This window comes from Plutella xylostella, chromosome 29 (assembly GCF_932276165.1).
Source record: "Plutella xylostella chromosome 29, ilPluXylo3.1, whole genome shotgun sequence".
Classification (NCBI taxonomy): domain Eukaryota; kingdom Metazoa; phylum Arthropoda; class Insecta; order Lepidoptera; family Plutellidae; genus Plutella; species Plutella xylostella.
Window position 1 is genome coordinate 5,528,460 of NC_064009.1, and position 14,044 is coordinate 5,542,503.

General features: G+C 38.8%; 1 protein-coding gene across 4 annotated transcripts in view; it reads right to left on the reverse strand.

Moving 5' to 3' along the window:
* LOC105381681 (3-phosphoinositide-dependent protein kinase 1) overlaps positions 1 to 14,044 on the reverse strand; it is a 55,371-nt gene that overhangs the window by 26,390 nt on the left and 14,937 nt on the right. For 3 of the 4 annotated variants that reach the window (XM_048631833.1, XM_048631834.1, XM_048631837.1), the window contains one exon: positions 11,124 to 11,154. The exons of the other annotated variant lie outside the window; for it this stretch is intronic. In XM_048631833.1, the coding sequence (XP_048487790.1) occupies positions 11,124 to 11,154 (31 nt within the window). The remainder of the gene's footprint in view (positions 1 to 11,123; positions 11,155 to 14,044) is intronic. 4 annotated transcript variants of the gene reach the window in all.

A 14,044-nucleotide genomic window follows, 5' to 3' on the forward strand; every position in this document is an offset into this window, starting at 1 on the left:
GGTCCTGAATTGATCCGATCCCCGGGTGGGACCATACTGCGTATCAATTGTGCTACCAAGTTTGTTAACATTAAATCCGAGTCCTCATGTTCTATGTTTCGGACATAGCAAGGCTGATTAGTGATTACCCAATGTCCGCAAAGTGAAATATTCCAAAAGCATTGTAAGTCTACAGATGGTCCATGTGGTCTAAATTTGGCGAGGTGGACATCATTTTGGTAGGTATCCCTTATCCCTTCTCAATGCATTAGATCCGGACGACAGTTATCTTCAGATTGAGATCGTGCTAAACTTTAGTTTCTGTTTTTATGTAGTAGCTGTATATTTACACGATATACAAGCTATAAGCTAGCTGCTCACCGGACAATGAACAGTGTAGTCATGATGCTTTTTTGCGTGACCTTAATACACAGGAGATATTTAGCTTAGATTTTTTGCTTGTTTTGATGTCAGTAACCTGCGGCCACTCACCGCGCCGAGGCGCTCACAACAAACACGGAGCTTGTAAAAAAACTGACAACTGTCCTAGTATCTCAAATTAATCATTGTACAATGTGAATTGATCGCTATTACTCGAATATTCGTTGACTCATTGATTCTATACATAGGCTAATAGGATTTAGCAAGTTTTTCTACTTGATACAGGCTTTGTTAACCGAATTTCCAAAATTCGTAGAACAAGAGTTGGTCAGGATGACAAGCTGAGTCATCACCCCCTTCCTTACAACACCACTCTTGCCACACCCTGTTTACATTATGTGTTGCACTGTTTAACGTGGTTTATGGTGTTTGTTATTGCAAATGTTTCCCGGTGATAACTTTTTTTATAAGTAGTTGAGTAAGTAAAGTTATATGCAATTTTATTATTAAACATACAGCAGTACAAAGTTTGTTTGCTAATGACCTCCTCTATGACCGAAAAACATTTTGTCGATCCATGTGCCGAATAAGCTTTATAATGAGGAAAAGCTTTGTTAGATCTCAGGAACAACATATTCAGAAACATGACCTGATCGTAAACCAAACCAACGCAAACATCGGTCAAGTCAAGTCACATGTTTCGCTTTGTTAGAATTGGCAACCAGTTGGACGGCGTTTCACTCTCGCCTACGCCGCGCTGTCATGCGCCGAGGCGACGCTCCGCGCATACTCCTGGGATTGGAAACCAGGGATCGCGTGCCCGGCGGCAGCTGATCCAGCAACTCGCCTCGTTAACTGGATAGATTAACGGCGCCGGCGCGCGGTGGACCGGCGCGGCGCCGCGAGCCGCCCGTGCCAACAGACCACATCTACTCACACTACCTACACTGCTTTCATCTAATTACTACTCATCTACTGAGTCACGCTCGGCACACGTAAACAGACGGCGCATTACAAAGAAATGCTGCGCTCTTCCAACTATGTGCATCACAATGCGGTGTATGTTCGGCTGATGCAGCAAAAATGTGATCGTGATCCGGTAAACATAACGTGATGTAGAAAAAGATGAATTTACAACATTCTCCATTATGGCCGAATAGAACAAGAAAGGTGAAGATTTCTAGATGGAATAAAACTCAAACAAACAAGTATCATACAGTGTAGGTAACAAAAGCATGTCATTATCACGACAATTATCATTACAAATATTATTGATGTTCTACAAACATGTAAACAAATGGCGAGGCGTGTGTGTTTTCTACAAATAAACTGTACAAAACAATAAACTAGTGCGGCAGTAAACATGCCCTAAGTGAGTCTAATCAGGGATATGGATTGTGTTCATTATTTGTACCTCTCGATATTATAGCGAGTGGCGCCAAAGTCACCAAATGTAATTCAGCTGTGGTCATGGCTGGCCATGTGGTGCGCCACGAAACGACTGAAGAACTACTGAAAGACGTCAGCCAGTAATCAAATATTGACGCGTGAGATACGCGCCCGAGGGCCACGTCGACACGACGCGAGTACCCTTCAACTAAGAGACCAGATTTGGGGCAATCTCGATGGTACTTCGAATGTGGCTATTCGGAGCCCTTCAAATAATCATTTTATATCCCGAATTAAGCTAAGGTTTTAAGTTTACAACGCGTGCTTTTAAATGCCGACCGAAACGGGGAATTCTACCATTTTATATATAAGCATAAAAGCATTTCTTACAGCTTTTCCTGTAGCGTACAACTTACAGTTCGGTCCAAACAACTTTATAGTTGGCAGCGAATACTTACTTTTTTTATAAGAAAAATGTTACCTATTCGACAACAATACAGAATACAGACCTATAGATAATTCTAGAATGCGCTTTTCAACTAAATGCAAAAATACCTTATCAGAGTATAGCGATAACTGCAAATATGTTTGTATGATGTGTGTTATGTAGATAAATAATGAAAGCAAAGTGGGTGTCACACACATAAGCAAACATAGGCTGCGGTAGACAGCGAAATACCAACCAACAAAGCCGAAGTTATCATCAAATAACTTTAATTTATGAATAGGTACCGTGTCGATACAATAAGTTAGTAAAGCATAAGTACTTACTTCATACACAAATATAAGTACGTATAGATAACAATAGAAGAATTAGGTATCGAGGACTCTGCCCGTGCGTGGTCGCCGGCGTGTATGCAGATAACACTTGTTTGTGTAATCGTGTTTTTCCACGATTTTCCGCCAGTAGTGGCGCTTTAGCTAAACGGCGACAGCAAGTTCAATAACCCCGACCTTGAAGCGGCGGACGCGTGCTGGAGTCACATAGGTACCTAACAAATACGCAAATATCGCTTAATTATTGTTACATATTATGAATCCGAGCGAGCCGACATTTGTGCGTCTTTATCTAATACCTACCTATCTATCACGCTATTACAACTGTTTAGAATTATCGACTTTGGTTACGGTTGTTTTAGTACGTATTATAATAAACAGTATAATAGCTTTTACTACAAGAAAGTTATTGTTACAGTTACGTCAGATGAAAATTTATAGAGATAATGGAATAGTGGGTGTGTGGTGGCGCTGGCGATACCGCGATAGAGCCTACGCGTTTCCCACGCGCCGCCTCTCACCCAGAGGGGGGCCGGATATGGCGCAATATTATTTCTTACTGCTTAATTACCAACAATACACAAACATTGGTGCAACCACGTAAATTACAAAGGAAAAATGTTAATAAATAATGAGATCGTGGCCAAGATTTTAATATAAAATGAATTAGTTGTGTGTGTGCGGAGGCATGCAAGCGGAATGCGACAGTTAGCCGGCAATAGTGCGGCACTAACGAAGAGTCTGCGCCGAGCAAGGGTCATCAGCACGCCTTTAATAAGAAACGCCTAGTGAACACGGCTAATGAGCCCCCCCTACCGGCCGAGCTATCACATCATACATTCATATCATCTTTACATTACTTATTTATGGCAATGATACACAAGGCACAGGTGCCTCACATGTGTACTGATAATTAGAGTCGTAATTGCTGATTTTATCTCTTCCATCAGCGGCGAATACAGTCACGTCCAATAGTCCACTATCTCCTGCTGGAAATGTGGATAACTCTGTCTGCCATCTTTCTTGTCTTTACTTATTTGGATACCTCTTTTTTATTTGTATTTGTTTTAGTTTTAGATCCAGTTAATTTTTCTTCGAGTACTAGATATATCATCTCAATAAGCTGATTCACAGTTTAGAGATTACATATTGCTGATGCTTGTACGCTTGGTGCCATAACTATCAATCATTTGTTTATGTTCCGAATTAATTATCGACCGGTCGCCATTTTGATACTATAAATATAATCTGTTCAACCTTTACTCATGTACCGCATTGATATCGGCATCCGGTTATGTCAGTCCTTTTGTAAGAAAATTCCAATGACACAATAATTATTATCACATTCCGTGCAAATATCCTGTAGATTGGATGTTTTCGGTTTCGGTATCTTTAAGTATTGCGTCAGTTAAATTGGTCAAATCAGAACTTAAATAAATACGCGATGTGAGTATTTATGTAAAGTGTAAAGTGCTGTAAGTTTTATGTTCTTTGGCTTTATTAAAAATATAAACGCATCAAGATCTGCAAATAGAATGAATGAAACAACAACTGGCCAGTTACAATAGCACATCTTCGTCTGTCGGCATTAAAATAGTCTCCTCATTAGCTGTCCAGTCGCATTCTTTCAAACCTTTAATGAATGAACGGTCATTAAGGTCAGCAAAATGTGGATGAGGCGGCTCAGTCTGCACCAGACTACTCCACGGTATTTAAAACTGGTCGCGTCCGAACGAAATTTTACACCAGGGGGGTCACTCTATCTATATGCCGAAAAACTAAGTTTCGGAGCGCTGCTGTGAGAGCCACGACTCTATTAAACGTGCCGATTGCACGACATCGCCCGTTCGTTCGTTTTTCCTCAGTATAGAGTAACCCCCCAGTGACATAGGAAGGATGGTCTTCCGTCGTTTTAGGTAATGTCCTTTAATGTGCACCGCGACTTGCGCCACGTTGCGTGACGAACTATGAAACACAATGCCGTTTTGTATAACGACACGCTAACCACGGTTCTCACACTCTGTTTAGACATGTTAAATTCCCTTTAACAATGAAAATACAGGCCAAGGTTCTTATGGCAAGCCATCATTCGGTTCACTAGTTTCACTACATCAGAGTCGCGGCAGTTTCACTTGAACTTGGAACCTCCCATTCAATTAATTCTGGGAACATAACATATCCCGTTCCGACGATCCGATCCACACCCACATCTGTTGAGGATCCGACCCATGAATGAATGTGAGTCAGAGTCTGGATTGCTTTAAGAGCATCTGTTTTAGCGTTTCAATGTTCTGATGGGTATAACTTTTAACGCCACAATATGATTCTGGGAAGCATATGGGATAAGAAATCGTTTCAAAGGCGAATTATTAAGTTGTGTAGGTATTTGTAAACAGTGAACTCATACAAGTGGAGGGCGGACATGAGTCCGTCAGTGCACACGCTCTGTGACGTGTCCCACTCACACACTCGCTGCACAGCTGGTGCATAGTAGGCTATCCTGGCTACACTAATGAACAGTATAGTTACTCTCACATAATATGATTAGTCGGACAATAAACTAATGCTGACGCTGACGATAAATTAAATTACCCGAATAAGAGGGTAACCTCTCTTACGTGTGCTGGTTGCAGACGGCAATACTTTTGCTAGTTATACCTACAAGAACAAACATAAATAAGAGAGCGCTTGAAAATAGGCTTTTGTAGTGATCTGTCAATAAGAAGACAATAGATGTATGCATACGTGTCTCGGTTGCACGACATTTTTATCGACTTAGATATATCTTAGATAGAGTCACTATATCGTGATTCGCGATAAACAAGACGATGTGATTTGTTTACGTCGATAAAGATGCAATGCAGGCTGATCTGTCGGATGAAAAACACATGCTTGCTGTATAATGAAGTGTCAGTATTATTCGATTTCTAATATCAAATTTAAATTTAGTACAGTATAGCACTTTATAATTAAAGCTGTAGTTTTATGTAAATCTACAGCTACGATGTTAGTTTAAAATTTAAATAACTTCGAGTAGATAGGTAGGTATACCTCCATTCAGTCATTCTACATTAAATTTGCTTACGTCATGTTATGATCCATTCAGAAAAGTGTGGAAAACAATATGCTAATCATAAGTTCAATGACACGGGTGACGTCATGGCGTGTCGTATGAGGCCCGGTGGTGTAGCGGTTAGCAGTTTTCCCTGTAGTGCCGGGTTAGAATCCCGACCGAGGTGGATACTTGTGGAAAGATAGGTCTTTGGAATGCCCTAAATACTTACAATACTTACTTATAGTACATACATGTAAGCTTTTCCTCTACTTGCCAGTTAAATTAAAGATCAAGAGCATTTTATGGTATGTATACTAGACAGATGGTAGAGTTCATACAGAAAATCATCAAAAGTATATTCTAATTGCCAATGACTGTACGTATTACCTATATGTCGTTCAAAAAGTATTACTTAAGTTGAAAGTGGATAAGTGCGAAACTTGAACCCTATATCTGCTTAATGCAAATGGTAATCCTAGTTTTCAGGATCAAGATATGCTAGCTCGCGCCATTTGGAAGCACATTTGTCTAGAGCTGGGGTCACGACAGGTCTAGACTCCAGACGAACGACTATCACGGTGCTGTCGTCTAGACGTCTGGATCGCCACTTAGGTACGTTCATTACATTCGCTAAACTAATATAATATGTGTTCTTCTTATGCATAATATTTCGTTTCAACAATAGGGCAGTGAAAAATATTAAATTTACTGAGTTTTCGGTTAAATTGTTCGAAGTGTATGTAACAATGAGGAAGGACACTAAAATATTGTATTTTGACGTACAAGTGTACACTGTAGATCTTTAGTGCTCCTTGAGAGAAACATATGTCTAGCAGTGCAGATGATTTAGGTACTAATGTTTTTTGAACCGTAATATTATCAATAAATAATCAAGTGAAATTCCCATTGAAAGGCAAAGCAATCCCGCTTGAGAAATACAACTTACATATTGCCAGAAAAGGTACACCTAAACCACATCATCAGACATCACAGATATATCATCAATAAAGTAAACATATGAATTTTAAAATCGTAATAAGGCACGTATTGTCATCAGATGCTTACGTTAATTTACAGATTTATCTTCACAATACAGTACTATAAGTACTCGAAGGCACGAAAACAAGTTTCAGTTATAGATTTTCCTTGTAATTCTATTATTAATTATGATAAATATAGAATCGGTTCTGAGTAGTCAGCAATAGTGCACGGGGAATTCCATTGACGGTAAACAGTGCGGTAACAAAGGTCAGTGAGGCACTGCAAACTAAATTAACCCATCAGCTGTAGGTTATAAGAGTTAGATCAGATGTTCGGTAGTAGTAGCAGTAAAGGTACATAGTGGGTACTTATAATTCTGATTACAGCTGGTGAATGCGTGACGGTATGTGGGGCTGCGTATTTCCAAACAGATAAGCGGACGCAATCAGATAAGATAGTAACAAAACATCCTACAACACAACACAAGTATATTGTTCTTACAACGTGTTGAATTTACGCAAACACCACAAAATAAGGTTTGTTTATACGTTATGTCAACTGGGGCTGCACTGCAATATGACAAGTTAATTACAGTTTTATTGTATGTACTGTGTGGTTAACAAACAACAAGCAAACAACCGAATGAACTGTTATGCTAAAAAAATAGTTTTTTTTTCAGTGATATCCTTCTTGGAATCTTGCGGAAATATTTGGTTGACGTCATTTGCTTGCAGTGATTGCTCATCAAGGGAAATAACCGTTTATGATTATTTATCAAGTTAATGATAGAACTAACCTATGTCAATACAACATTCCGCCACTAATGCCTTGCCTATTGCCTACAACTGCATGCTTCATTTGAATATCCTTTATTATAATTATAGCACATAGTGTAGTGTAGGTTGAATCTCATGTCGATATTGCAAATCATGCGACATCGCTAATGTAAATGGGAGAATTGATCATTGAATTGTTTTTTTAGACCGTGTCCCGAAGAGGCTATACCTATATGAAAGTAGTCATTTGTCAGGTGCGAGCCTCGTGTTTGTTTGTTTACGAAAGGAAAGGAGGGCACCTTTCTGTTGCAAAACAGTCGGGCGAGCGAGTGAGGTTTCGCGAAAACAACTTGCGTCAGAGCGGCTCGTGTGGAGTGCATCACGCTCCTGGTGCGGGACTTGTGTACAAACAGCTTTATGGCGTTGCAAGTACATTCGCGAGCAATGAAGAGGTCCATCTAATCATTTACTAACATATGAAGGAAAATGAGTAAGAGGAAGACAAAGAAAAGGGACTTTAGAAAAAAGCCCAATATGTATAAAAACGTAGCAACAGATGATATCAATCGCTTGAGAGTTAGTGACAGACTGCGTTGGTCGCGAGAACCACGCCGAGAAGAGCGCAATATAAGAAGAACGTTTATAAACCAAAATGCATGGAAGTAGAAAAAAAGAAAAAAAAAACTACTTCCATGCCAAAATGTCTCGGTTTACATGGGCTCGAAGGCAAAGTATTCGTGCCGACATATTTCATTTCAGCGTTTCTAAAGTGAAAGTGAATTCGTAGTACATTGCTTCCCGGCAAACTGGTTTTTCCGTTCGATTTTGCCGTTTGAGCGTCAATGTACTACGCATTCACAAGCGCTGAAATTACATTTCATTTCAACTCATTAGTTGATACTGAAAAGTTTCAAGTTCTGTAAAACTCGAAAATGTTTATAAAGGTATATTTAACCTCAGAGTTTTAACTATTTTTCTACAGTATCACCATATACATTAGCAATCAACATTCTATAATATTATTGCTTTTCTGCCAAATACTGTCAGATCCATACAATAATGTAGATTTGACAGATAGGTGATTGCTAATGTGAGATGGTAGTACGGTAGGAGATAAGTTGAAACTCAAAGTACAATATACCTAAATACGTATGTACATAATTTTGTGGCTGATACACAGATAGGTAAAATGACAAATATTTCAACGGAATAACGATGACTGTTTGTTTTTGTTAAATATTCTGCGAAGGTTTGCTAATCTAGTACGTACATTGTATATTACAAGTGTATAAAATAAGTGATACGAGTCGATGACAAACCATTAAAACGATATCGACTTATCCATGATAAGGAAGGGGCCGATGAAGTAAATTGTTTATTTATAATGACTTGTGGCGCCAGCCAGCGGCATTCCAAGAACTGAGTCAATGTTGGTTTTTCAGCGGTAGGTTTCATAGCAGGGCGTGGAGCGTGACCTGAATTTACACTAGGGGCCCGGCAGCTATGGGAATAATAACTAATGTGTATTAGAATTGACCCCTTAGGTACTATTATTATCAGAAATAGGCATCACTATAAAGTTGGAACGGCTCAAGCTCAATCAAAAAATATCGTGACAGATAGACAGATGCAAAATAATAACTCTTATGCTTAACATTTTATGTAGTGCTTAACAAAATTGAATACCTACCTACTTCATAACTAGAACACAACACGTGTGTGACGGTAGTTTAGTTTGCGAGTGGTTGTTGTTGGTCGCGGCTGGTTGCGTAAGGGCGAAGGTTGCGAAGGCCGCCTGCATGTCTGGGTCGCGACTGCGTCCTAGGGTTTCCGCCACTACCGCCATTTTGTAGTAAGCCGGTTTAGCGGGCGCCTAGCGAGTATACTACGTACGCAGTTTACATTCCTCATAAGAATCATAACATAAGCGACTTTTACTCTGGCCTGCAAAAATATTAACTACGCTTTTAAATGTTAACTTTTTGCTAAACTGTACTGAATGTTATTCATAATGTTTTTCCAGAATTTTATAGCAACTTAGCAAGTGCAACGTTTTACAAAAACATATTAAAGTATAACACTGCTGTTCGAGACATTTTATTTCGAAAGTGTATCTTAAGTATACATTAAAAAAATGCAATTTTAAAGTGTTATAATTATTTCTGCACGTCGGTGTAGATTTAACACCGACGTGCTCATGAGTATAATGATTAGGTATTGAGTTCATAAAACTGGAAAATATTGTTAATTTTTTTTTTATAAAAGAAGCTTTCCGTGCCACAGTTTTTGTTGCTACGAACCTTGCTACGAATCTCGTAGCATACTACGACGGACCATGCCATGCATGCTGCAATATGAAAGATTATTTGATCTTAGATTTTAATGGTCAAATAATTTATATATTTTACATTTTCTAGTGTAACTAAAGGCTTAATATTACCAGGTACTTGGCAACTTACAATCATTTCTCAGGTTATTTGCAGGAAAAATCTATCGCCATTATGCTCATTAGCAAACTGCATTCGTATCAATAATCATGGTCTGTTCCGTTTCTCGCTAAATCGACTCATAAAAAAATAGAGCGGATTATAAGAATTGTCGATTACGACAGTCGTGGCGCCGGCCATTCCGCGAAGGCGATTACTGTGGCGAGTACCTAGTTATCCAACTTCTAGAAATATGCTGGGGCGACCTTCAGCATATGGGGTTTCCTAGTAAATGCCGTTGTTACGTCATCACAGTTAATTACATTTTAGTGGGTAAGGCCAGTGATCATCGATATTTTAATATGTTAATCTGTTTCAGTGATATGTTATCATTGGGTAAGCCTGAGTTTCCAGTTTGTAATTTGCATGTTTATTTATTTGTGAATTAATAACGGCGTATCATTTTGGTATTCTGGAGACTGCAGGTGCATAGTTTGCTGGTGTTGAGCGCAATCAATGCAATTTTACAGCCTTACGCGCGCCTCGTAATGGGTGAGCAGTTTGTCTGCTGGGAAGGCAGCCTTATTTTCATATTGGCAGTGTGTGACAATGGTTAGTAACCTCATAGAGTAACTTAACCTAAAATGGTCCTTGGTAAAGCTGACTGTTGTACCGAGGTAGTTAAGTTACTGGTTCAATCTATTACATTGTTTTGTTAAAACACATAACACAGATGAAAATGGGACTGTATCACATTTTACAAGGTTTAATTTATTTACTCATCGATGTCTAGAAACGTGGCAGGTGGATTCCGTAGAACCAATCAAAAATAAAAAATATTGCCAATAGTTTAGAGTTTGTTTCAGCGTTTTATGTAATCCCTAGGCCCGGTTACAATCACAACAATATTAAGGGTTCAGTAGAAACCCCTAGTAGCCAATTTGTGTTTTGTTTCGACCAACTTTTCCTACTTTGGGCAACGTCGTCGTTTTTAAAAGGTTTCTCAGTAAACAAATAACAATTTCCACAGAAAGTTTCCTGCTGGGGGAAGGATTGGACTCAATCAATACGAGGAATTCCTCAATTATTTCAAAACGTTTTGGATGTTGTTGTATTTATTTATGTAGTTTTTAGTGACCTGTATAAATTCTTATTTTAATATTATTTTATGTAACCAGTAAAGCCATACGATAAATAAATTGCATGTCGCTTGTACTACTCGCATAACTTGTATTTTGCGTATTTATTTATTAGACTTTTTCATAAATTGATTTATCGTTTATCTAGCACATGTTTCAATATGACCGACTATGAAAAAACAGTGCTTTGCTATACAAATTAAATAAACGGTACACTTACCCAAGCAGATTACTATTTCTTTATCGGACACCTGCAACAAATTGAAAAACTTTATTATGTATTTACTTTCATCCTAAAAGTTTAGTTAAGTTTTTATATATGTATATAATATGAAGAGACGTATTCTATGTATACTTGCTAGAAGTAGGTACGTTTATGTAACACTTGTACGGTGCCTTTTTTTATATACTTACTACATAGTAGTCTTCTTGGATCTAGAAAACGCGTGTAACCTAGAGTGGGAAGACGACTCTCTCGACATTTAACATTTAACTACCACGTATTACCTACGGCTCTAAATGTCACAGTCGGAACCTCATTTCCGGTTCCTTTTTCCACTTTCAAGTCGCCAAAGTTAGTCGGCACTAGTTTAAACTAGTGGGTGTATTCATCGTTTAGTATTCTGGAAATGTCTCGCCGCCGCACCGCAGCCGCCAAACTTTAATTTACTGCCCTGTATTATGTTATTATGTGCAGAAACTGCACGGAACAGAACGAATCTCTACAATGTTTATACTTCGAACATTGTTTATGGTATTGAGGTCGAATTTACACGTGGATGCCCTGATTAAAGACCTTTTACGGTTTACCACGGCAGCTAACTAGTGAAAACTTCTAGAAGCTAATGATGATTCAGTAATGCAAACTTGTGTTCATGGCGAATACTGAATGCTTCTTTTTCGTAGTGTGTCGGTGGCAAACACTAGAGCTAAAGCGTAGTAGAATGGTGTGGTGAGATTTAGCCAGTCAGATCGGTTGTCAGCCACTGACTACCTAAGGTGCGCCAGACTATGGTAGGTACAGTTTATTCGTCACTTAGGAAGGAGCATCTCCTTTCATACGTATCATATACTGAACGTCAATAATAAGCATTCAGCAGCCGCGCTGGCATCTGGTAACGCATGTATCAGTTTACAAATCCTTGGTTCTCAGTCGCATTTCCTCCAGAGACTCCTAGAGTTTTCCCGCGACAGAAAAACGCGACACGTGTCTAAAGGTCAGCGCATAGTCTCGTGGTGCGGGGGCCGCTGCACCCCGCCCCCGCCCCTGCCTGCCTCCGCACTGCACCACGAACCCTGACATTTTCACTGTTATTCAACACCAAATGGCAACTCTACTGCGACCTTTGCTCTATATTCTGCCAAATTGGAGAGGAGCCTCATTATAATAAGAAAACTTTGAAGTCACTAAGTGCTCATACTGAACGCGCTATAGGAATGCAGGAGTTCCAGGGCTAAATATGGCGAAAAAACATAAATTTTTGGTGCAATTCAAGGATTACGCGGTTTTAGTCTAGGAATAAGCAATGGATCTTCATTGAGTAGGAAACTATCTAAAGAACTAGCTATAGTATTGCCCTGACTAAAATACTGATAATCTTGTTATCAGTGGTTCCCATAAAAATCCAAACTAATTTATTTATATTTCTGCGGTGGTTCCTCAACTGCTAATGAATTTAAATGGACCCTCAAATACGTGGAACATTCACTATAAGTTATAAAATACGCAAATATTTCAAAAACATAAATCAGAAAAAAGCCGTCAAAGGTGAATAAATAAAATGTTCATAAAAATAATATCCTATATATTTTTGAAGTAAAGTGTTATTTAACTTTATGTACACTTTGTTGGTTTTTCCAATCCAATTTCCTATGACGGCCATAAAACAATCAATAACGATAATTAATTACCAAAACTAATCCATCGCATAACGTCCGTAGATAAAAGTTGGAAGATAAAATACTATTTACAAAACGTGCCGCCAGTAACCTTTCAGTGTACATAACAGAGCCTGCACATAAACCTTCATTACATAGAGTTTACCTAAACAAGTGCGCAATTTCCCCTTCTATGACGTCAAACTAACGCCTGGGACGCCGTGGGCGTTGAAGCAATAAGTACATAATAAAATGCATAGGATGAACCATCCACCCTGCCCCATACTACGCAGTACAGATTAAACGGGGTAATTTCTACTTATACCTATTGCAGGTATGTATTAACAATAGTTTCCAGAAAAGGAGCAATAGTTCTGAGAACTGAACACGCAATACGCTGAAGCTGAAGGTCGGCTGAATAACGATTTTCATTCCAAGTTGCATAAACCGCTAGCAAACAAACTGTTGCGAAACTCACTCGAAGTGCAATCGAAATGTTTTCTATCTGGTACTCACCTGTAACAAAACAAAAAAAATCAGGTTAAAACAAACACAGGTGCTTAGTCTATAAAAAATTGGTTTTAGTAAAAAAATCATCAGTTTGCCCAACATTGTGCAATATTTACAGGGTCGACGGATTGCGCAATAGATAGCAAAGTTCAGGTCCGGTGGTTGGAGGCTCACAAGGACGCCGCAAAAATGCAGAATCAGTCGCCGTGTCATAAACCACAAGTAGGGCAAGCACTTGTCAGTAACACGAATTATTAGAATTTTATAGTGTACGTTAACCTGACACGTGCGACGCACACATACGCAGCTCGCGTTCACACATACACACACACACACACACGCTGGCCATCCTCCAGCACATGCATTATATTAAAATCGTTTATGCAAATTCCAAACACTATAATGGTGCATAAACTGAAATATGCATACTACATTTTACGAAGGCCTACGATAATATTTCAGAGCTTACTCCGACATGTTGGATTGGAACTTATCACGGAATATGTAGCTTCGTTGTACTGAGTTTGGTTATAATTTTCATACATTTTTGAGAGCGTGTAGAAAATGCAGTCGATAAAACTATTGAATTTTTTTATCTACACTCACGGGCAATGAAAAAGTTCCATTGATAATAATCATCAAATTATTCCTAAACGGAAAAAACTAACTAATTGACGCCTTCTGTAATATTTAAGTACACTTAACGGTGCATCAGAATTTTACCAACTAAAAACGTTAATATTTTGTTCAAAT